Here is a 23,259-nt window from a genome sequence, read left to right as displayed (position 1 = left end):
AAAATGTAAGCTATTATAATCCTTATGGAAATCAGTGTGGAGGTTCCTTAAGATGCTCAAAGTGAAGTCATCCTAAGACTGAACTATCCCACTACTGGGTATGCATTACATCCAAAGGAAAATTAAAAAACTGTGCTGAGACATCTGCTACACTGTTTATAGAAGCCACGATGTGACCTAAACGTCCATCAACTACGATGTAGAGGAATTTTAATTCAGCAAAATGGTTGCTCTGGCAAGGAATCACATCCAAAGATATGATCTGTCCAGAATTCAAACACACCCTGGGTTATAATATGATCTGGCTGGAATACAGACACACCCTGAGTACACACCTTTAATTCCAAACAATAGAGATAAGGTTAGTTTGTAGAAGAAAGCAGCCATGCTTGAAAGTGATCTATCAAGGTGATTATCAAAGAGTTGATGTAGTGTATGTTTAGAATGGAATGATAATTGAGGGACAGACTAAGTGTCGAGCCAGAGAAAGATTTGACAGAATGAATCCGAGATAGAATACGCCCAACTTACATGAGAACAGCAGAGGAAGAGAGGCTACATAAGAGCAGTAAGAGAGAGAGAAAAAAAGGAGGGTGATGTGGTAGTTGATGGGTAGTGTGTGTGTGTGTGTGTGTGTGTGTGTGTGTGCACGCGTATGCATGTACGTGTGTGTGTGTGTGTGTGTGTGTGTGTGTGTGTGTGTGTGTGTGGTAATTTTACTGGGACAGTTTTACAGAAACAGGCTACAGAGAGAAAAAGCTAGACACAGGTGAAGACAGAGAATGAGAAGGAGCCAGAAGATTAGAACATATTGTCAAAGTTAATATGAGGCCAGGCAGAACAATTCTGCCAGAAGCCAAGAGAAGCTGGATTGAATCAGTCAGCTTGAAAGATTAGATTGAAGAAGGCTAGAAGCTTTCAGGTGTATCTTTAGACTAGAATAAAAATGGTAGCTAGAGGCTGGAGAGAGTAGTGGTTACAGAGAGTACCTGGTGTCTGTGACATAAGGAAGCAGTCCTTCACAGTCCAGAGGGTGTACCATCACCCCACACTGCACCCTCTCCAGGCCATCCTATGACCAGTATTAGTCATACATAGAAGAGAGAGAGAGAGAGAGAGAGAGAGAGAGAGAGAGAGAGAGAGAGAGAGAGAGAGAGAGAGAGGTGATTATCATGGTGGAGTTGCAAATAGACATCCAGTTTCACTCCTTTGGAAACAGCTCCGCATCTGGCTGGCTTCCAGTCTTTCAATTTCTCATTAATGTTCTTCCAGCCATATTTCTTTGTTCACTAACAAAGGATCTGTCCCACATGTTAAAAGTCCCCCATAAGCCCTGTGGTAAGGTGAAAGTCCTGAGACTCCCATGTTCTGGCCTGGAGAGCTTGTTTCCAGATTTTTCTGTGCTGCCCTTTCATCTCCATACAGACAAGTGACAAACCTCAAACAGGAGATCGGTCAGTAGTTACTAGTTATAGTTAGATAACAGAGCTTATTCTCCTATCCTGTTACATAGTAGAGTAATTTGAGAGGAAAAAATGTTTTCCAAAAGGCCCACAAGATAGGATATTTGAAGGCTTTTAATAAAAAAGAAATGATAAGTGTTTGAAATAGGCTTGCTTTTATTTGAAATAACACATTGTATCCATGTGGCAAAACACCACATAGTTACCCACAAATATAATGGGTACATTTTTTATATGTTCATTAAAATAAATAGGGCCAGTGAGATGGCTCACTGAATAAAGGTACTATTGTGAAAGCCTGCTGACCCATATTTGAACCTGATTCCCATTGGTGGAATAAGCCCTAAAGTTGTACTCTGATGTCCATGTATACACCATGGAATATGTATCCACACTCATATACATACTTATCACACATACACACCAATAATAAATAAAGTAAGTAAAAAAAAAAAAACCCTATCATGCTGGACAGTGGTGGCGCACGCCTTTAATCCCAGCACTCTGGAGGCAGAGCGGGTAGATCTCTGAGTTTGAGACCAACCTGATCTACAGAGTGAGTTATAGGGTAGTCAAGAGAAACCCTGTCTTGAAAAAAAATGCTCTTGAGCAAATAACATGTCTCTGTTTGTTTGTTTGTTTGTTTGTTTGTTTAATGGGGGAAATAATGGTTCTTTTACTCATTGAGGTCATGAAAAGCTGGGCATGGTGGCAAACACCGTTAATCCCAGCACTCAGGAGGCAGAGACACTAAGTTTGAGGCCAGGCTGGTCTACAGAGTGAGTTTTAGGACAACAAGGACTACACAAAGAGACCCTGCTTCAAACAAACAAACAGAAGAAGAGGAGGAAGAGGAAGAGGAGGAGGAAGAAGAGGAGAAGGGAATTAAGTGGGACAATCCTGTAACAATCTGGCAATGGCCTACATAGAGTATAAGCAATATCCACTAAAGCTTAGCTATTATTATTACTACAAATATGCCCTGTTGTCACAAAGGTACAGGAGTGATAAAATTGCAGTCACTGTTGATGAGCCTGTAAGACTTTTCGTCTGGAGCTATGCTAGCTCTCGCTGTCGCTCAGAGGTCAGCTTCTCTACTTAATTTCGTCCCAGATGCAGTGTCCGTTTTACCCGCCCCCCAGAACCTCTCTGTACAGTCGACCAACATGAAACATCTCTTGATGTGGAACCCAGTGACCCGGCCGGGGGAGACAGTGTTCTACTGTGTGGAGTATCAGGGGTGAGTCTGCTCTGCTTTTTGCTTAATAGTTTTTCTTCCTCAGAGAGCACTTCTGAGAAGGACAGTCCCTCCTTCTCTACTCCAGGAGGCGTTGAGGCTCAAGAATAGATGTCTTACCCAATCCACCCCTTAGTGTTAATGGGTTTGAGAGACCCAAATACATTGAGGTGCACCTGTTTTCAACAGTAAGAAAATTGATGAGTTTGGTCCTCAGCTGGGACGGACAAATCCAGAGAGCTAGGCCCTTGGAGGTGTAGGAGGCCATAGTTTCCTTGACTTATTTGGATAAAAAGTCCAAATAAGACCTGACCCAGTTCAGCTGACCCAGGGGTGGGTGAACTTGGGTCTAGTTTTTTCCCAGATGTCCAGGCTCTAGCAGTTGCTGAGAAGTGACTGACAGAATTAGTGTTCAATATATTTCATTAACAATTGTAAGACCCAAAGCTAACCTGTAAACCCACCTCTCCAATGACCAGGTAACTTCCTAGATGTTAGGAGCTACAGTTCTTGGAAAATAACAAGGCCACATGGGAAAATATGGCGGCCATATGGGTTTGTCCTTCAAAGCCTCTGCAACATGTGTCTTGCGGCCACTCAGCGGGGAATTCCAGGGAGTTGTCTTGGCCAAGGTCCATCCTGGTCAGTGGTTAATTAAAGCTTGCTTCAAATTTGGCTCAGAATTGGGAAACTGGTTTTTCTCTTGGGGAATCTCAGTATTAACACAACAAGCACAAACAGAGCCCTACATGTGTAGACATGCTTCTAGGGTCAGGGATACAAAAATGCAATTTATAGATACAGGGAAACTAGCATCTAGAGGAAAGAGAGAACTAAATACCCTGGGTGTGCCCTCCTCAGTGTTGCAGGCACTAGCTCCTAGTAGCTATTTAGGTTTAAACTAAATTGAAACATGTTGCTGAGTCCCCTTCTCCCTTTTTCATATGCTCTATAGCCACAAGTGGCCAGTGACTACCCCCCACCCCCCAACAACATTGAAGCAAAAACATTTCAGTCATCACAAAGAGTTCTATTGGGCAGCAGAGCCAAATGTAGAGTTTTGGAGTCCTGATAGGAAGCTGTAAAGGCTGATGCAAAGGAGTTGAGTGTGTGGCTCCTTTGTCTTAGGTGGTGGCCTCTGTAGGAGGTGATACCCTAGCTGTGAGGTAGCAGAGGCAGGACTTTTGAGGCAGTGAACATCTCAGTAGAGGCCATAGACAAAGAGATCACCAGCATTTTGAAGGAGTGAGCAGCAAGTCAGTAGGGCAGGAGGAATGGCATCCCTAGAGGGCAGGATGGGAGAAGGCCAGTGTCTCACAGAAAGTCATCAGGGAGAGAAACGTCACCGTTTGCAGAGTGTGCAGTATTTGAGGATGGAATCTCCTCGGCAGAATGTGGAGCATGGGAAACCACAGTGTGGCAAGGCATGGTGGCAGCTGAGATGGGAATGGTGACAGTGGATGTAGAGAGACAGGGACAGATAGAGACTAATGCTATAGTTTCTGAGGAGTAAAGGAGAATGGTGGTCGGGGTAGGAAGGGAGTAGGGGATCTGGGGCTGGGGAGAGAATGCATGTTCTACTGACGCACGAAAGCATAATGACAGCAATTGTGACCATCTTCTGGTCTGCCTCAAAGGGTGTGCTGTGACTCTGTGCCTTCTCCTCCTTGCCAGGGAGTACGAGAGCCTGTACATGAGCCACATCTGGATCCCTAGCAGTCAGTGCTCATCGACCAAAAGTCTGGAGTGTGATGTCACCGATGACATCACCGCCACAGTGCCATATAACTTCAGGGTCAAGGCCATGCTGGGCTCACAGACTTCAGCCTGGAGCAACCTGGAGCACCCCTTTAACCGAAATGCAAGTAAGGCACAAATCCTCCTGCCCCCCTAGGAACTATCTTCAGCGTCCAAATAACTGGTGTCCTTATAAACACAAAACCTTACTGACATAGTTTTAAATTGCTGACACTCTCACATACTGTCTCTCTCCTTCCTCACGTTGGGAGTCTGTCCTGACTGTCCTGTTAGGGTCCACGGGTATGGACATTCCAGCATGGCACTGGGATTCTTATTCTAATCGTGCCTCTGTAGATCTTTCCCATCTGAAGCCTCGTTAACCCCATACTGCTGAGAGCAGCTTCATTGTTTAAAAGCATCTGTACATTTAACAGCTACTAGAAACATTTCCTTTCTGTGGTCACTGGCAAATAACTTTTCTATTGCAACTATAGCTAGAAAGTGATTGAAAGGGAAGAGGAGAGTCCAGGTAAGTGGCCAAGGGCAAGCCATGGCTATCGTGTAAAATGACCTGTGTGTTTGGGATGCGATGAGGGCTGGTTGGGTAGTGTGGCAGATGAAGCAGCTGGCCCTATGGTAAAGTTTGCTCAAGTCAGGAGATGGGAGCAATGGAAGGAGACAGGATCTGAGCCATGTCTTTCTTACAGAACAAATACTATGGCCACTGTGAGGAAAGTGACCTGGAGTAGGGTAAGAGCAGAGGAAGAACAAGAGGGGACCTGATAGCTTTCAGCTAAGCCAAGACGGTTTCTGGTCTCTAGAGTATCAGAGAAGGTTCGAGGGAGTGGAGGAATTCAGGAGACATGGCTGCATTTAAAATGGACAGAGCCTGGGGATTGGCTAATGAGGGATGGAGATGATCTAGCTTCTTACCTGGGTTGTGAGAGTGCTATCTAAAGCAGAGAACCTGAAAGGAGCAACTGATCTCTAGGGACAGGAGACCCTCTCCTCTCCTCTCTATATGTTGTTTGGAGCTGAGTTCCTGTGACATGCCATGCTGTGGATGTCTGACTGGCAGCTGGAAATCAGGCCCTGGGGTTCTTGGAGATGAAAGGCAAACACACAACACAAAGTTACATTAGCTCTAGGCCTGGAGATGATGTGAATGTCCAGGGGCAATATGGGGAGGAGAAAAGAACACAGGGCAGGCTCCCAGAACCTCGGGGTTTAAAATGCAGACAGAGGAAGGATTTGAGTAGGTGGCTGGGTAGGTAGAAGGGGCAGAGAGCTCTGATAAGCTTAAGGAGGCCCTTGGGTGGCGCTTGAGAAAGTGACTTGGCTGCAACCACCACACACAGTGAACTGTGTGGAAACAGAAAGAGGCAGCTCATTGTCTGAGGTGGAAGTGGGTGGGATGGTAGGAGGTGGTTCTGGGGAAGGTAGGGCCTCCAGTGGCCCATTTTCTTCCAGTGGCAGAAGATCTGCTTGGAGTGAGGGCTCAGAAACATTAGGTCCCAGTCTCCAGTAATGGAGTAAGTCAAGCCACTGAGGACAGAGGATGTTGAGTGGAAGTCAGGAGGGTTTGGATGCTGAGGCATCCCAAACTGGCCCTGAGGAATTATGAGGGTTGGTTCAAATCCAGCTTGGAACTTGATAGCTGTGTGAGTCCAATATTTTGCCTCACGGAATAGCTGAGGGGAAGCACATGAATTGTTGTTAATATTATTACTGTTGCCCTGGGGATGCCGGAGCTGAGAGCCAGTGAGTAGATGAGGAGCATTGGGTTGTTAGAGTGGGAGCCAGGGAGGCTTTGTTGCCTTATGTGGACTTTTCTGCTGAGCATCTTTTCCGGGCACTGGGAAGACTTGGCTGAAGTGGTGGGAGCCCAGTGTAGGCACCTGGAGGCTCATGGACACTGGACGACACTGCAGCTCTTCCTCTGCCCACAGAGTTCAGGCAGCGCCCAGCCCTGCTTCCTCTGGCACCTGGGAGCTCGAGACTCCAGCCAAGAACTCCTCTGGGGTCTGGCAGCTATTGCTGGAAGGAAGGCCAGCCAGGACAGATGGAGATCAGGGAGTGCCGGCAGCTATTTGGGAGGGGCTGGGCAGTGAAATCTGTGCTCAAGAGGCCAACATAAACAGGAAAAGGTCTTGCTGCAGGGGCATCTGAGGGATAGGAGTTTGCATGTGCTGAAGAGAACAGAATCTCAAGAATCTGTGGGCTTCATGTGTAGTGGAGACAGCAACCTAGCTGAGTCGGTACTAGCTCTCTCTCTCTCTCTCTCTCTCTCTCTCTCTCTCTCTCTCTCTCTCTCTTTCTCTCTCCCTCTCTCATTTTTCAAGACAGGGTTTTTATATGGAGCTTTGGCTGTCCTGGAACTCATTCTCTAGACCAGACTGGTCTTGAACTCCCAGAGATCTGCCTGCCTCTGCTTCCCAGGTGCTGGGATGCACCATCACCACCTGGCTTGCACTGAATCTCCTAAGGGCATTCCATTCGCCTTTTCCATTTGAGAGGGTCACCCTGACTTCTCTGACACTTGAAAATCCACAGGAATAACATTTACCTTCTGTGGGGAGATCAATTGAGCCAAGTATACTGAGTGTGTAGACCAGAGGTTTCTGCCCAAGTGCTACCAGAAAGGAAGGAAGGAAGAAAGAAGGAAACTCTAGACTGAAAATGATGGTATTTAATGGCCCAAATTCTGACCGTATGTGGAGTGGGCATTCTCTCTTTGCAGGTATTACAGGGGCAGTGGTGCTGTGTCTGAATTAGCTACATTTGCACAGGTGGCCTGACTTCCCAAGTCCTCTTGTCCCTTCAAGGGGCAGCTCATCAAACCCAGGGATATTTTCTCCAATGAGGATGGCAAGGGAAAACCGCTTTGCTCTCTGAGTGCTTCCTCGAGGAACTGCCTTTCTTCTCTATGTTCCTTGGCCTCAGTGCAGTGGGATTTAGCCCATGACACCTCCCTTCCTACTTCCTAAGCCAATACCAATCATCACACAGGCCCTTCTGGTCCTGCAGTGTCTAGATTGATACCGAAGAAGGGGAGGCAAGGTATCCCCTTCTGTTTTGGCCCCTTGGTGGCAAGGTATCCCCAGGGGCTGGCAGCCTCTCTGTTAGGGAACTTGCAAAATGTGAAAGATGGTGTTTGTCCTTGGGCTGTGATTTCTAGAAGTGATTGTCAGAATTTCTAAGAAACTTCTGACTTGCTGACAGTTTTTATGTAAGAGTAAGAATCCTTGGGCCAAGAATAGAAGGACCAAGCCACCCAAGCTACTGGTGTCTGCAAGACACTAGGTATCATATGTGTCAGGGCTCTGTGTGAGCGCTAGGGATGCACAGGGTTGACCCTATCAGGTATGTTCATCCCTAAGGGGCAAAGGCAATGCCAGCTGTACTCAGCTAGCATTAAGGTGTTGGGGATTGGTTCTAATGTTTTGAGTTAATTGGGAATCTGCCTGTCCAAATGCTAAAGGTCCTGGTCCCCAGTTGGTTTTTGATCGATCAATAAAATTGCCAGCGACCAATGGCTGGGCAAAGGGAGATGGGGCAGGGCCTTTAGATTTGATCAGGCTAGGAACTGGGAACACGGAGACAGAGAATTGCCATGACGTGGGGGAGAAGGATGGGACATAGGAGCTGCAGGAGAGAAAGCCATCCAGCCATGTGAAAATTCGAGTGGGTGGCCACCGGCCACGTTTTCGATTAGGAATGGGGTAGTAGGTGAAGGTTTAGGAGTTCCTAGCCTTTGAGGTAGCCAAGACATTTTAAAATTAACTGGCGTGTGTATGTGTGCCTTCCATTCGTGAGAACTGGTGCACACACTCAGTGCTACATTAGGGAAAAGTATCCGCTCACTTAGTGTCAAGGTGAAGAACAATGAAACAGGGTGGTGGAGAGAGGAGGCAGAGCTCATGCTTTGAAAGGGAAAGAAAGCAACAATGTTTATTCGAGTTCTGAGGACCACCAAGATAGCTCAGCAAGCAAAGGCACTTAAGCAGGACAACCTGAGCTCAATTCCCAGAACCCACCTGGTAGAAGAAGAGAACTGGCCTCTGTGTTTCACATGCAAGTACACACACACACACACACACACACACACACACACTCACTCACTCACCAAATATATTTTTTGAAAACAAAATTTAATATAAATAAAATGTAAAAAGAATCTTATGAGCATCCATGGAATGCAGAAGAGTGCGTATATACATTATTCCACACACTAGGACCCCTCGGCAGACCACCCCGCCCCCTCGCCCGCCCATCGGGCTGCTGTGTCTCCACTGATGGCATGGTCATTTTATCCCAAGGAAATCGGTTCTCCCTGGAGCTGACTTTGATTCTTTCTTTCTCTTGCCAACAGCTGTCCTCACCCCACCCAGGATGGAGGTCACTGAACATGGGCTGCATCTGGTTATTGAGCTGGAAGACCTGGGGCCCCAGTTTGAGTTCCTTGTGGTCTACTGGAGGAGGGAGCCAGGTGCCGCGGTGAGGCTTCCCGCTGACCTTTGAGTCACGCCTTAGAGAAGGCGCGCAGCTTTCTGGGGGAGAGGGAGTGTGTCTAGCTTTGCAGTGCTCATGGCATAAGTGGCTTGACCAGGGTGAAGTTTAAGGAAGGAGAGATGAGAGAATCAACCATCCATCCCTACACTCCTTCCTCAAAGACCTACCTTTGTTCATCTTAGGCCAGGTCTATTGAAGTTTAGGAGGCTGCTCCCCTTGCTTTAATGCCCCCCCCGAACCCCTAGTGCTTTTTTGATGCATTTGGTTTTTTTTTTTTTCTTCCTCACCAGCTAGTCTCAGACATATAGGGCCAACAGGGCAGGATGTTCCAGCCCAGGGTGTTCCGGATGATTTCAAAAGCACAGAAGGTGGGCATGAACCTCTCGAGGGTGTGTGTCTTGGCAGAGTGTGGAAGTGGGGCATGGAGCCAGGAGCTAGCTTATGAATAAGACTATCTAATTATGATCCAATGGGCCGTGCAGAAAGCTTGGAAGGGAGCTGCCCTTCCCCATGGGAAGGCCGCTGTAGTCTGGGGTGAGTGGGAGGCCAGCCCTCATGGAAGGGTGGTCAGACAAGCAGCAGAGGCAACACAGTGTAAAACACTCTAGCAGACCCAGGGGACGCCATGCCCTATGGAACCCTGTTTAAGCTGATATAATGGCAGAGCCTGGTGACCCACCTCAGTGGGCACAAGGAAAGCTAGCTTTCTCAGAAGGATCAACATGGGCAACAGAGGTGTCTCACCAAATCTGTGAGCAGAACCAGCAAAGGGCCAGGCAGAAGTACAATCTTCACTCCACAGGGACTCAGGCCTGTGGGAGCCTTGCTTCTTCTTCTTGAAGGTCTTACTGTGGCCTCTCCCCTTCACTCCCAGGTCCTATCCATGCCTGTGACTGTGCCTCCCTGACTCCTCAAAGCAGCTCAGACTGACCCTCCTCACCCAGTCCTCTCCCTTTGTCCTCCTGTCCAGCTTGAGGTATTCAGTTCCCCAAGACCAAATCCTTCAGGGATGAATCCCATTGCTTGTGCCTTACCGGTCGGTCTAAGCTGCTTGGGGTTTGGACAGCCAGCAGAGCTCTGTGGGACCCCTTCTCAGTCTGGGCTGTTCAGTGTCACATAGCAATATCTGGGGGCTCTGCACCCTCATTGGAGTGGGATAGTGATCTTGGAAGATAGCTGTGGGCAGGTGGGACAGGTTATTGGCCAATGTTTACCCTCCTGGGTCAGGGCACACTAGTAGCACGTTGCATTGCCAGCCAGGCAGATGGAACAGGGTGGGAGAAATGCCACTTGGCAGAAGAGAGCACGCACCAACCTCATAGTCTTTGGGGGTGGAGCCTCCCCCCTCCCTTGTAACTGGGAGGCTCATTGCTGAGAGAGTGTATGCCCTGAGTCATCTGGGCTGGGTCACACAAGCTTCTACAGGCTCCTCTACAGGCCTGGGGGTTAGAGTGGGTGTTGAGGGTTGGGCAGACAGGTGGATGGACTCTGCTCCAACCTTGTCCTGTTGGAGAGGCTGTTTCTTATCTCCCTTTAACCCTTGTGCCTCCTAGCCACTCTCTCTGCCTTGCCCCGGTTTTGCTTCACAACTCTAATCACTACAGGAATGTGTTTATGTAATATTCCTCTCCCACATGCAAGGTCTCTGAGAGCAGAGGCTTATGTGTTTCATTCGGTGCTGCATGCCGAATTATATTACTACATTTTTTATATCAGTATATTAGTACAGGCCTAATAGCTATGAGTGTGTGGATGAACAAATGAACGCCTTCATGAATGCCTGAGAAGGAGTGTTCTCTGTCCTGGAATGTTCTGGAAAGGACTAGCTGCACTTTTTCCTGCCCAGCTCTCCCCACCATCTTCAGCTCTGCTGCCTTTAGGTACTAACTGCGTCTTGATCTCTTTTTAAAAGGAACATGTTAAGGTGGTGAGGAGTGGGGACATTCCGGTGCACCTAGAAACCATGGAGTCAGGGGCCATGTACTGTGTGAAGGCGCAGGCGCTGGTGAAAGCCATCGGGAGGCACAGTGCCTTCAGCCAGCCTACGTGTGTGGAGATGCAAGGTAAGGATAACCTGCTCGTCCCTGGGTCCCTGCACTTGGCAGCCTTACCAATGCATGCCTGGATGCCCGTCGGCTGTCTGCTTCTGAGTCTTTCCCTGGCTTTACTACCAGGCTTGCTTCCAGGCTTGGTGGGTTCTAAGGTAAACTCTGACTCCCCCATGGGTAGAAGCCCACCATGGGGACTAAATAGGATTTCTTGAGCAGGTGGCTGGAGCTGCCCCCAAAGCTACCTCCTTGTGGGGGCACATTGTTACAAGACTGACTACCTTGCCAGATCTTGGAAAGAGGGGGAGACACCACACTGTATAATAAAATTACAGCCGCTTTTGTCTAGAAGGGATCGTAGAGTCTATAGAGTCCTCTTTTTGACTAACTTTTTTTCACTTGAATTTAAACAATTTAAAAATTGTGTTTGTGTTGTGTATATACATGTGTGTAGGTATGTGTGTGTGCACATATATATGCATGTGTATGTATGTCCACACATGCACATGTGGGTGTGAAGGACAGAGGCTGTATTGGGCATCTGTTCTCTTCCTCTTTTTCTATTTTATGAGGCAGCCTCTCTCACTGACCCCAGAGCTAACTGACTGGCTATGCTGTCTGGCCAACAAGCTCCAGTGACTCCCAAGCACCTGTGTTAAAGATGTACACAGCCTTCTCTGGCTTTTATATGGGTGTCATAGATCCAACCTTGGCTCCTAGTGCTGGCATGCCGGGCACTTTTACTGACTGGAGCACCTCCCTAGACCCTTTGTCTACCTCTCTCGCTCACCATCTAAAAAAAACCTACAGCAATTAAAAACTCTTTGAAGAGAAACAAAATCTTACATTCTGCGAGCCCACCGTGCAAACACCACTAGTTACATTTTTCTTCTAAGCTTTAAAAAATTATTGTTTTGAATATATAAGTCTCTTCACATGGCCCATAGCACACAGTATACATGTAAATTACCTTCTCTATGTCTCTTCTCTATTTACACAGTTTATGCATCCTTTCCCTTCAGTATGAATTTCTTATGTAGTCTTCTGAAGACATTTGAATCCATATACATGTAGATGGGGACATGTATATGTAAGTATGTACATATATATTATATTATGCATACACACATATAATCTTTTAAGCATGACTGATGGCATATGTACTGTTCTGAATCTTGCTTTTATGTATCTTATAGATGTTTGTGAGTGAATAAAGAAATTCCATCATCCTTTTTCATTACCAAATTCTATTCCATTTGTATATGTGTGTATGTATGCTTGTGTGTGTGTATGTGTGTATGCATGCTTGTGTGTATGTATATGTGTGTGTTGGCTAAATTAACTGATCTGCTATTGATATAGTTAGATTCCCCCCACCAAAATTTCCTTGCGCACAATCACTTTTGCTGATACATTATACATATATATGTATATATGTATACATGTATGTATGTATGTATGTATGTATGTAAGTATGCATGTTTGAATGATAAATTCCTGGAAGTAAAGTAGCTGGGTCAAAAAACATGCATTTAACTTTGACACTGCTGTAAATGCCCTCCTCTAAGGAATTGTGACCCTTCAGTGATCCTCCATATGAAGACATGCTATAACACAATATGACATACCTGTTATATCTGGTTTATGACATACATGTTGTATCTGGTTTGTTTTTCACAAATACATTCATAACATTTTCCATAAACACCTTCTGAGTAACATTTCTTGGTACTTAAAAAATTATTTGTCAAGCTTATGAAAAATCCAAACAACACAGAACTATAATGAGTAGGCATTTCTCTATCTTTCCTCATGCTACTCAAGAGACTTGCTGTTACAATTTGGATATAGAGTGTCTCCCCATAGACTCGTGTGTTTGAACACTTAGTGCCTGGCTCACAGAACCATTTGGGAAGTTGTAAAACCACTGGGAGGTAGGGCCTAGCTGGAGAAAGTGGTTCTCCGGGAGGTGGACCTTGAGGTTTAGAGCTCAACCCCACTTCCTGTCCTGTTTCCGGAGCTATGGGGATGTAAACACACAGCTTCCTGTTCCTGCAGCCATGACCACACCTTCCCTGCCAGGATGGAATGTATCCTCAGAGCCAGAGTCAAAATAAACTCTCCCTCCCTTTCGTTGCTTCTTGTTAGGCATTTGATCACAACACTGAGAAAAGTCACAAGTACATTTTTACAGGCAAATCCTTCATTCTTCTTCCCTTCTTCCCTCCTCCTTCTCCTCCTCCTCCTGCCTCTCCTCCTCTTCCTCCTTCATCTCCCTTTTCTTCTTCCTCTCCTCCTCCTTCTCATCTTCCTCTTCCTCCTTCTTCTCCTCCTCCTTCTTCTCCTTCTCCTTCTTCTTCTCCTTCTTCTTCTTCCTTGACTTTCTCTCTCTTTCTCTCTCTCTCTCTCTCTCTCTCTCTCTCTCTCTCTCTCTCTCTCTCTCCTCCTCCTCCTCCTCCTCCTCCTCTTCCTTCTCCTTCTCTTCTTTCTTGTTTTTCTTCTTTGATTCAGGGTCTTACTATATAGCTCTGGATGTCCTGAAACTCACTATGAAGTCAGGCTGGCCTAGAACTCAAGAGATACATCTGTTTCTTTCTCCAAATGCTGGGATTAAAGGCTTATGCCACCATGCCTGGCTTACCTTCCTTTCTAAAGACACACGGTATGCCAATATGTGCAAGTATATCTTTATTGTTAGCGATCCCATTTACTCTCCAAATATTTTCCATTATCAGTCAAACTGTAATCTGTCCATCCTGTTTCTTCTTTTAAGAGCCGAATTGCTAATCTACCATGCCAATGTTCTGTAATATCTTCCATCAGCCTGTTTTGTTTGGCATTTAAATCATTCCCATTGGCTCTGGAAGATGAAGTCCTTCCTTTTATTTTGATATTTGCAGAGCACTGACTACGTGTCAAATCTTGGCCTGTCCACTGGGACAGAGAAGGGAGTCCCTGCCTTCCAGTTATGGAAGCAAACAGCAAATTAATAGCATGTGAGAGGTGTGTGTGTGTGTCTGCGAGGAGAGGCACGGCACACAGGGATGCATGAATGGCAGGACACAACCTGGCAGGAAGGAGACTGGCTGCGGCTCTTGTCTGGACATTCCTGTGCACTGACTGATGTACATACTTATTTCCTTCCTTGGAATAACTTTCTGGGAATGGACATCACAGGAGGGCATTGGAAGCGTATGAACATTGTACGGTTTTTGATGTCTACTGCCAAAGTATTTTCCAAAAGTGAAACAATGCATAAGCCCCACCCTACACGCCACAGCTTCATGAGCTGAGTCACCCCTAACATTGTGGGTGAAAGGCCCAGGCAGGAGGTGATAAACAGGTTGTTTGAGGTTAGATAGAACAGAGAGGTGGGAAACCAGCTTGTCTTCTCTTCTGCATCTCCAGATGCTCAGATCTGGTGCTTTTTGCTGTATTTGTTAGCAAATTCATCACAGGCTTCGAAGTTAGACCTTCCTTTGTATCCTGTCCTAGGCCATTAGTCCATCTTGAGCATAAATAACATCCTCTCCCATGAAAGAGGCCCTCACCACGTGGAGCAGAGGCCTGGACCTTAGCAGAGTCCTGAGGGAGTGGAAGTTGACCTAGCATACATAATAGGCCCTTGATCTGTCAGTTATTATGTGACTGTCTAGGGGACTTAATATTTTCCTCCATTATTGGAGTCAATGCCAAGAGCAAATTGTGAAACACTTTGTTTTTGGCTTCCGCCGAGCCCTGTTCTGGGCTGTTCTGCTCCAGCACCTCCTCTTCATCCCGCCTGGGACCTGGCAGCCTGCCTTCCTCTGGCAGTAGTGCCAGGCACATGCTCCCATGGACAAAGCCTTACATTCCCCGTCCCCTTCCCGAGACGGAGATGGTAATCGTCTCTGTGGTTCTCTGAAAAACTGCACTCAAATTGAACTTCTAGAAGAATGGTGGTAGCTGTAGCCATTGGAGGACACACCAAGTCTCAGGGTGTGTCACCTGCCAGCTTGGCCTGAGTGCAGTTCTAAGAAACTCTCAGAGGTGGGTGCGGGACTGGGGCTCCCCTTCCCTGCAGTTCCCAAGCCTTCTCTTATGCTTTGTCCATAGGAGAGTCTCTTCCGCTGGCACTAGCTCTGTTTGCATTTGTTGGCTTCATGCTGATTCTCCTGGTTGTACTACTCTCCATCTGGAAGATGGGCCAGCTGCTCCGGTATTCTTGCTGTCCCACCGTTGTCCTCCCAGACACCTTGGTAAGAACATTCCTGTACCTGTCAGTATGATGCTGGCCAGATGCATCAAGGGCCTTAGTGGGGCATAGACATGTTTTTCATGGTTTATGAAGATATGCAGAGAGTGGAGCAAGCATCATCGGGACTTCACTTGTCTTAGTCTGTGATGCTGTAATAAAATACCACAGACTAGGTCATCTATAGAGAATAGAAGTTCAGTGGCTTCTGGAGGCTGGGGATGGTGGTGGTGGAATGAAGACAGAAGGGGCTTATGGGTAAAGGTCTTCTTGCTCTTACAACATGGCTAAATGTGATAGAACAAAATTTCACACTGGTAGCCTTAAGGCCTTATAGTCTACATTTATGAAGTTAGGCCTTTACATCACCTCCTACAGTTCCTAACCTAGCCCCATTGCGCTGGGCTTTTGTTTCCAACATGTGGTTTTTGAGGATACGCTCAGGTCGCAATAGCTCCTGATCAGAAGGTCTGGGTGAGTTCTCCCTTTTCCAGGGTATAGTAAGCATCCTGAGGCTCTGGAAGGCCATTATGCTGTTCCCCCTGCCCTCCAGATCTGGCAATACCAAAAGGGTGGCTGGCTGTGTTGTTCAGCCCAGGGTGCCTACGGTTTCAAGAGTCATGCGATGTGATCTTAGTCATTCAAGGTGCCTTCTGAGTACTCTTAGCTTCCCCAATTCTAACAGCAGCTGTGACCTGTAACATGTGCTGACTCACAATACGCAGTCTGTATGCAAAGAGTCTCACGATTCTCTTGTTTGAAGATCCTGTGGCATGGACTGTGCTTTGCCTTGGACAGGCATGGAGCAGGCCAGGGCGACAGTCTGGACCTTCACAGTGACTGCTCAAAGAGCTGTCCTTCCAGGGACCCACAAGCCCAGGATGCTCATGGAGCCTGTCTCTGAGCCTCTGGGTAGGTGTAGGCAGGCCCTGTGTGCCTGCACCCTGGACGGGGAAGAGGAAAGGCGGGCCTCAGCCGCTTACACATGTTCCACCTGTGGCTCTTCAGAGGCCTCCTAGATCTCAACCACACCAAGCAGCATAAACAAACAAAGAACAAACAGGAAGCACTGCCCCCCCCCCATCCCTGTCACCTGAAAGGTGTCAGAGTGCTGACTTGTAGGGAGTTAGCAGTCAGTTGCTCTAGTGCATCAGAACCAGCTCTGGCTGTCGTCCACACACTGCTGGGGCTCCTTAACAGCCTGCAGTTTCTATGAAGCTGCTCTTGTGTGGCTTGCTTTTAGGTCTCTACAAAAGACCTGAAAAGAGAAATAACTCCCCCTTTATCCAGGTCTTCAGGGTGCCCCTCCACCCTTCTCTCATAATGCCAGCTCTCCTGTCTCTAACATTTCCAAGTAGTCATAACAGTGTTAGCTGGCAGTAGCAGAGCTGAGCACCAGGGCTCTTGGGAGGTCGCTCATGGATTGATTCAGATCACTGAGTTTGCCCTGACTTCTGTCTGCTACTTGATTGAGAGAACACGGTAAAGAATCTAACTATGAGTGTGGCTACCTCTGTTTCTTCCTGTTGGTCAACTTTCCATGCATTTTTGCTTTTTTTATTTTTCGAGATAGGGTCTCACTATGTAGCTCTGGCTGTCCTGGAACTCACTCTGTAGACCAGGCTGGCCTCGAACTCAGAAATCCGCCTGCCTCTGCCTCCCAGGTGCTGAGATTAACGGCATGCGCCACCACACTCAGAAAATTTTCATGCATTTAAGTGTGTACATATTTCTGATTGCTGGATCTTCTTAACTGAACCTTTCAGCATTATGATGGGTTTCTTTTTATTTTTGATAATATTCAATTCTTTTTGTTTGTTGCTTATATGGTATATCCTTTATAAACTTCTGTGTTCAAGTTTAAAGTGCCTTTTGTAGACAGGCCCCTAATGTGAAGATCAGAGTTAGGGTCCCCAGAACCTGTATAAATGCTGAATGAGGGATCAAGGAAAACTTAGAATGTCATCTAGGGCCTGAACATAAGAGCACATGTATCCACCTACACATGTGAGAACACAGAAACACACACATGCACACATGAACACATACATGCACACACATATGACACACATACACGTGCACACATGCATATACACATATGCACACATTCATGAAAGTGCACACATGTGCTTGAAAAGGAAGTTAAATAGTAGGGATTTATACAATAGTCTTTGTTGCTACCACCACTCAAGCAATGTCTAATGAGTAATTTTTATGAAAATGATTTTTTTAGAAAATAACCAGTTCGTCCCAGAAGCTGATCAGCTGCAGGAAGGAGGAGGTGGACGCCTGTGCTGTGGCTGTGCTGTCCTCGGAGCATCTCTTTGGGGTCTGGATCTCACAGACTTGAGAAGGACCTGATGGATTAACAGCCTGGTCTGCAGGACCCAGAACCCTGGATGGGGTGGGTTGTGTTTCTGTGGACAAAAGACAAAGAGAAGTAACAGGAACCTACTGTGTGCACGTCTAGCAGTGACCGTCAGAGGCAGAGTGACAGAAATAGTCTGGAGAAGTGATCCCCGGACACACAGTTACCATACGCTCACTGAATAACAGTGGAGAAAATGGCTTCATACCTCGGACCCCCGCTTTGTCACCTGTAGTGGGGACTAAATGGTTTCTCCCCTCATCTCTGTGTGTATACAAACTAGCACTTGCAGGTTGGCGAGGAGACTGGTGGCACTGTGCACAACGGTGAGTTCAGATCATGCGGACTGTGGGGCACACGTGTGTGCTAAGAATGATCTGAGTACTCAGCCGGACGCGTAATCTCAGCACTTCGGAGGAGCGGGAGAGAAAATCACAGCCTAGACGACACAGCGAAACCCCTTCTGCAGTAAACAACCGAACAACCAAGAGTAATAAGCCTCCTTTTGTCAGACCAAACTCAGACCATGGTTGGTTTGGACGAGGAAACCTGGGGAGGGACGGAAGAATGGGAGGACCGTTTCACTTCAAGCCAAATCCTGGCTGAAGTGATAGGTCAGCACACTCTGCTGAGGGTGACATCGAGAGAGGCCGTAGCCCGTCCATGATGGGACATGCATGGATGTTGCTGTGGGTTCATGAAATGTCATCAGATCCTAGGACCTTGTCCACAGTAAATCACACCAGCTCTCTTCCTAAGGACAATTCACTCAGGGTTTCTCAATTGCTCGCAGGTACTCATCAGGAACTCCTGACTAGAGGCATAACCATTACTACCTCCAGGCAGTGAGGGAGGGGTGGAGGACAGCTTCAGTCAGAGGAGGATGAAAGGAGGTGGCTTCATCTCTCTCTGCAGAGTCAGGCTCACCACCACCTCCCAGCTCTGGAACCTGGAGCTGGCTTGCCTCTGCCCCAACTTCCTGGGCTTCATCAGCCAGACAAAGAGTAGAGACAGTGTAACGGTTTCAACCAGGTGCTTCCCTTCCGTCTTCAGCACAGATGCCAACAGCCCCATCTCTACTTTGGGGACTCCAGGAGAGATATGTAGGTGTGTGGGCTGAGGCTCCCTGCCTTTGTCCTGTTCTGTATATTTCTGCCTTGACTCTTTTGTGAAGCGTGTGTTAAATGCTATATTTCAACTGGTCTGGAAATGTGCTGTTTACAGAATTAAAAATTGCATACTTACATTGGCCTTCATCTTTTCTCCCCTCTCTTCCCTGCTCCCTCACCCCAGGGACCTCATTCCTCTGTTACCTAAGCTCAGAATAAAGAAATACCCCCAGCCTTCCTCTGTTACAGTTTCTCATGGGATGCTACCTGGTTTTGCTGGCCTCTGTAGCTACATAGAGACCTCTCTCAATTATTCTGTTGTCTCTTAAGGTTCCCAACATGTGGATATTGGACCCCACCCAAACATCAGAAACAGAGCCTGCTCCTGATGGGGGGATAGCTACCTCCTCAGAGCTGGTTTACTCTCTTAGAACCCCCTTTCCTCTCTCTGTCGGTGTAACAGTTCTGTCAGCTTGATGCTATCTAGAATCAGGCAGGAAGATTCTGAGTGAGGGACTGCCTAGATCAGGTTGGCCTGAGCTCAGGTCTGTGGAGGATTGTCTTGATTATGTTAATTGATGTGGCCCTTGCTTCCCACAGACCTAGATTCTCTACTTGTGCCTTCATAGAACACTTAGCATCATCCAAAAACAAAATCCCGCTTCATGGAGCTTGGATTTCAATGAACAATAGGGAGATGATTAAACAATACGATATTATTAGTAAGTGAATTATTAGTATACCGAGAGTTTATAATAAGCCTTAAGAAAAAGTGAAAAGATAGAGAATAAAATTGGCCGGGGGCAGGTCACAGCCCTCTAAAGATGAAAATGAACGCCAACACCGGAACCCACACTTCAGTCCCCATGTAGCCCCTGGTGTGAGAGATTATGTGTGATTTGAGTCACAGTAAGTTGGCAACAAATCCTCAGGGGTGTGCTGTCTAAAACAAAATTTATTCAGTGTTTGTACTGTTTCTATTGATAGTTCTTTAAAAAGTTATTTTCCTAAGCTATCAGATAAAGCAAATGAATATTCTTTATTCTGAAAGAACCTGACGTTGGGGGTCAAAACTGTGGAGGGTCAATTGTGGACGTCCAAATTTGCATAGGAACAGTGTGTTGTTAGAACCAGATCTTTGATGGCCAGGGTTAATGTCAACTTAAGACAGGCTAGAGTCATCTGAGAGGAGTCAACTTAAGACCAACCAGAGTCACCTGGGAGGAGGGAACTTCAGTTAAGAAAATGTGTCCGCAAGACTGGGTTGTAGGCAAGCCTGCAGGACATTTTCTTAAGTAGTGATTGATGGGGGAGGGTCCAGCTCACTATGGACAATGCAGTCCCTGGACTGGTCTTTCTGGAATCCATAAGATAGACAGGCTGAGCAAGGCCAATGGCCTCTGTGTCAGCAACTGTCTATGGGTTCCTCCCCTGCTGGAGTTCCCACTCTGACTTCCCTCTGTGATGGATTGGAAGTATAAGCAAAATAAACCCTTTCTTTCCCAAGTTACTTTTGGTCATGGTGGTTTTGGTCATGGTGTTTTTTTGTTTTTTTTTTTTGTTTTTTTCAGTAATAGAAACCCTAAGACAAAATTAAACAATGGGTAATGTGGAGTCACGGCTGTATAAAATGCACAAGTCTTTTGTGCCACCTGAAGTTGGAAGTCACACCATTTGAAACCCATAGTTTGGTGTTAAAAAAAAAAAGTTCTTTTGCTTTTTCCTGTTGAAGTGGCAGGGTAGAATTGAACCCCTCCACAATGCACACCGATGACATCATTTTGGTTCTCAACGTTGTTTATCCTCCAAGAAGTCAAGGTTTTTCATAGAACAATAGCTAATTCTGTGTCTGGTCTGGAAGGGAAAGGCTCAAGGGAATTCTAGAACATTTATGCCTTGCTCCATCAGAAAACCAAGTTTTGAACAATTGGGTCAGTCAAAACTTTACATAGCCAGTCTAAAAGGAGTCTCTCCTGGCCAGAGGTGGGACAGAGTTGAGCACGCCGAGGAGAAAGGCTATCTATCAATAAAATCTACCTGAAGTCATCAGCCCATAGGGATAACCAAGAAGATGATGGGACACACTAATTCTCAAGATGAATTAAGTCCAGTGAGGTGGCTCAGATGGCTAAAGGCGTTGGCAGAGCAGGCCTGGAGACCTGGGCTCAACCCAAGCCTGGAAACCACAGAAGGGGCAGGAGGGAGCAAACACCACAAAGGAGTTCCCTGGCATCCGCACAGTGGCACAACACACACACACACACACACACACACACACACACACACACACACACACACACATATGCACACACCCTCCACACACATACAAAAGTAAAAATTTGAAAGAGAGCAACAGTGTATATTTCTGCTGCTAACTTGTCAGGTCTTGGAAAGTATCTATGTCAAACAAAACAAAACAAAACAAAACAAAACAAAACACCCTGACAGACTTAGCTCAGCTCAAGGGAGACTATAGGAGGGTTATGGGTGGTTAGATAAAAGCCAGCATTCCTCAGGAACTTGTGAAATAGGATTCCCTCTGCCAAAAGGAGTCGTGTCCCTTGCCTCTGGCAGAGGGGACATGTGGCTGTCCATTGATACATACCCACGGCTGCAGATCAAAGTCTATGCTGGCCTCCAGGTTTCCTCAGACCCTACTTACACCCCAAAGCCCAGGTTAGCACCCTGGCCCTTGCCACTCCTCCCCCACTATGCTAACTCCTAGGCTGCCTCCATTCATAGGCTTCCTTCCTCCCAGAAACCAGCCAGCTCTCCATAATGGCCAAAACTTTTCCCCCTTTCCCTCGTGCGCTATTCTATACCATACTCCTTGCTACTCTGGCTAGTCTCTAGACTATTCTATGGCACACACACACACACACACACACACACACACACACACACACACACCCCTTTCTCTCTGCTCCCAATAGTGCTGGCCATGTCCAATCTGCTTATTTCTCCCTCTGCTCTGGACTCTTCCAGGTGCCTCTGGATGTTCTCTCTGACTCTCTGTCTCTCTGTCTCTGTCGCCCCCTCCCCCCCCGCCCCATTCACAATAAAAATCTTCCCCCAATCATGGAGCGGCCAGTTTGGCGGCTTCCTTACTGTGTCATCGCTCACAGTACTCATTTGTGTTGGGCTTATTGACACACTCGTTTTATCATTGGAAAATGCCAGCAATTGCCAAGAGATCAGTCACAGGCCGATTTCTCCTCCACCAGTCCCTGTCTCCAGACACCACTTGCGTCCACCTGCAGGCCTGTAATTGCCTCTCTGGGCTCTCCATCGATTGTTTCCCACACTTTACTGTCCCCTGTCACGTCAAGCACCCGTTTCCCACACTTTACTGTCTAGTCAAGGTTTCTTGCGAAACTTTCCGTTTTACTGAGGAGTTGCAATGCCGATGATATCTCTCCTCTGTGATACTCCTCCCTATCGCTTTAAAATAGGCGTCTTGTTTTCCGTGGGCCTATTTCCTTCTTTGGCCCGTGTGACTTTTCTGGGGATGCGGATCTCTTTCCTTTGAATCCAGCCTGACCTGATCCGGTGGCCCAATTCCACCGCCCACCCGGCGGGAAGCGACTTCATTGCGTCTACGGGTGTCTGGTGCCACCTTGTGGCAAATTCTGAAAAAAAAATCCATTTGTTCCCACTAGAGAGAAAGCTCCCTGGGCTTCCCGATGAGAGAAAGGGAAAAGCCCAGGCTAGTTTTCCTGGAACCAATCCTCAGTTGGAGAAAGTCCCTAGGCTTAGACCGGAACATAGTTTCTCCATTGTCACTTGCAAGTTTAGCTGCCACCATGTCCTCTCGCTCTGTATTCTCTAACACCAGAGCATGTGCCCAGTGATCCCTTTTCTCTGCCTCTGTTCTACTCTGCAAGTCACTCACCTGGATCCCAGTCGTTCCCCGCCCCCTCCTCCCGGGTCATTCATGCTAAAGCATTGTGCATAGTTGGTGAAGTCAGAGCAACATCCCCGTTGACCCAAACTGTAGGTTTGGTTTTGTTTTTCCGGCTCCTGGGACCCTGGTGATTCCTTGCCAGAGTGGGAGGCTCACAAAGAAGATGCAACGTTCACTCCTTGCATCCCTTAGCGAGCAGTCGGCAGCCCTGGGAGAGGCCGGAAACTGATCCACACAGAAGAGAACCTGAACAGAAGTAGTCCTCCAGGGACCCGAAATAGCACGAGGTAGCTCTTACCTTTACTCTGCTACCTCAACTGCTCACCTACCACACACTACAGGCCTCGAGATTGCCTAGGGACCTTCAGCAAGTTTTGCATACTTGCTCATCCTAAGGTCGTGCCTGCAGCCGCAGCTGCACAAGGCCCCTCCCCCGCAGATCAATTTGTCCAAAGTTCAAGGATACTTTTAAGTTTACTTTGAGATCATAAATAAAGCTCCTAGAGAATGCTGAGTCGGGACTTTGGGGCTCTGTAATTGATTTCAGGGGACAATTTGGGATTCTCTAGGAACAGCACACAGCCAGAATGCCACTGTGATTACAAATACTGTCATCTTGCCAGGCAGTGGTGGCGCACACCTTT

General features: G+C 47.1%; 1 protein-coding gene across 1 annotated transcript in view; it reads left to right on the top strand.

Moving 5' to 3' along the window:
• Positions 1-18,889, top strand: part of Il20rb (interleukin 20 receptor subunit beta) — a 28,032-nt gene extending 9,143 nt beyond the window's left edge. Inside the window, exons 2-7 of the mRNA XM_021173127.2 lie at positions 2,577-2,703; positions 4,375-4,565; positions 8,813-8,937; positions 10,865-11,015; positions 15,096-15,238; positions 17,468-18,889. Of these exons, the coding sequence (XP_021028786.1) occupies positions 2,577-2,703; positions 4,375-4,565; positions 8,813-8,937; positions 10,865-11,015; positions 15,096-15,238; positions 17,468-17,584 (854 nt within the window). The 3' untranslated portion in view covers positions 17,585-18,889. The remainder of the gene's footprint in view (positions 1-2,576; positions 2,704-4,374; positions 4,566-8,812; positions 8,938-10,864; positions 11,016-15,095; positions 15,239-17,467) is intronic.
• The last annotated feature ends 4,370 nt before the right edge of the window (positions 18,890-23,259 follow it).

Source organism: Mus caroli, chromosome 9 (genome assembly GCF_900094665.2).
Source record: "Mus caroli chromosome 9, CAROLI_EIJ_v1.1, whole genome shotgun sequence".
Classification (NCBI taxonomy): Eukaryota; Metazoa; Chordata; class Mammalia; order Rodentia; family Muridae; genus Mus; species Mus caroli.
The sequence above is the reverse complement of the archived record's forward strand: the minus strand, read 5'-3'. Positions and strand labels throughout refer to the sequence as shown.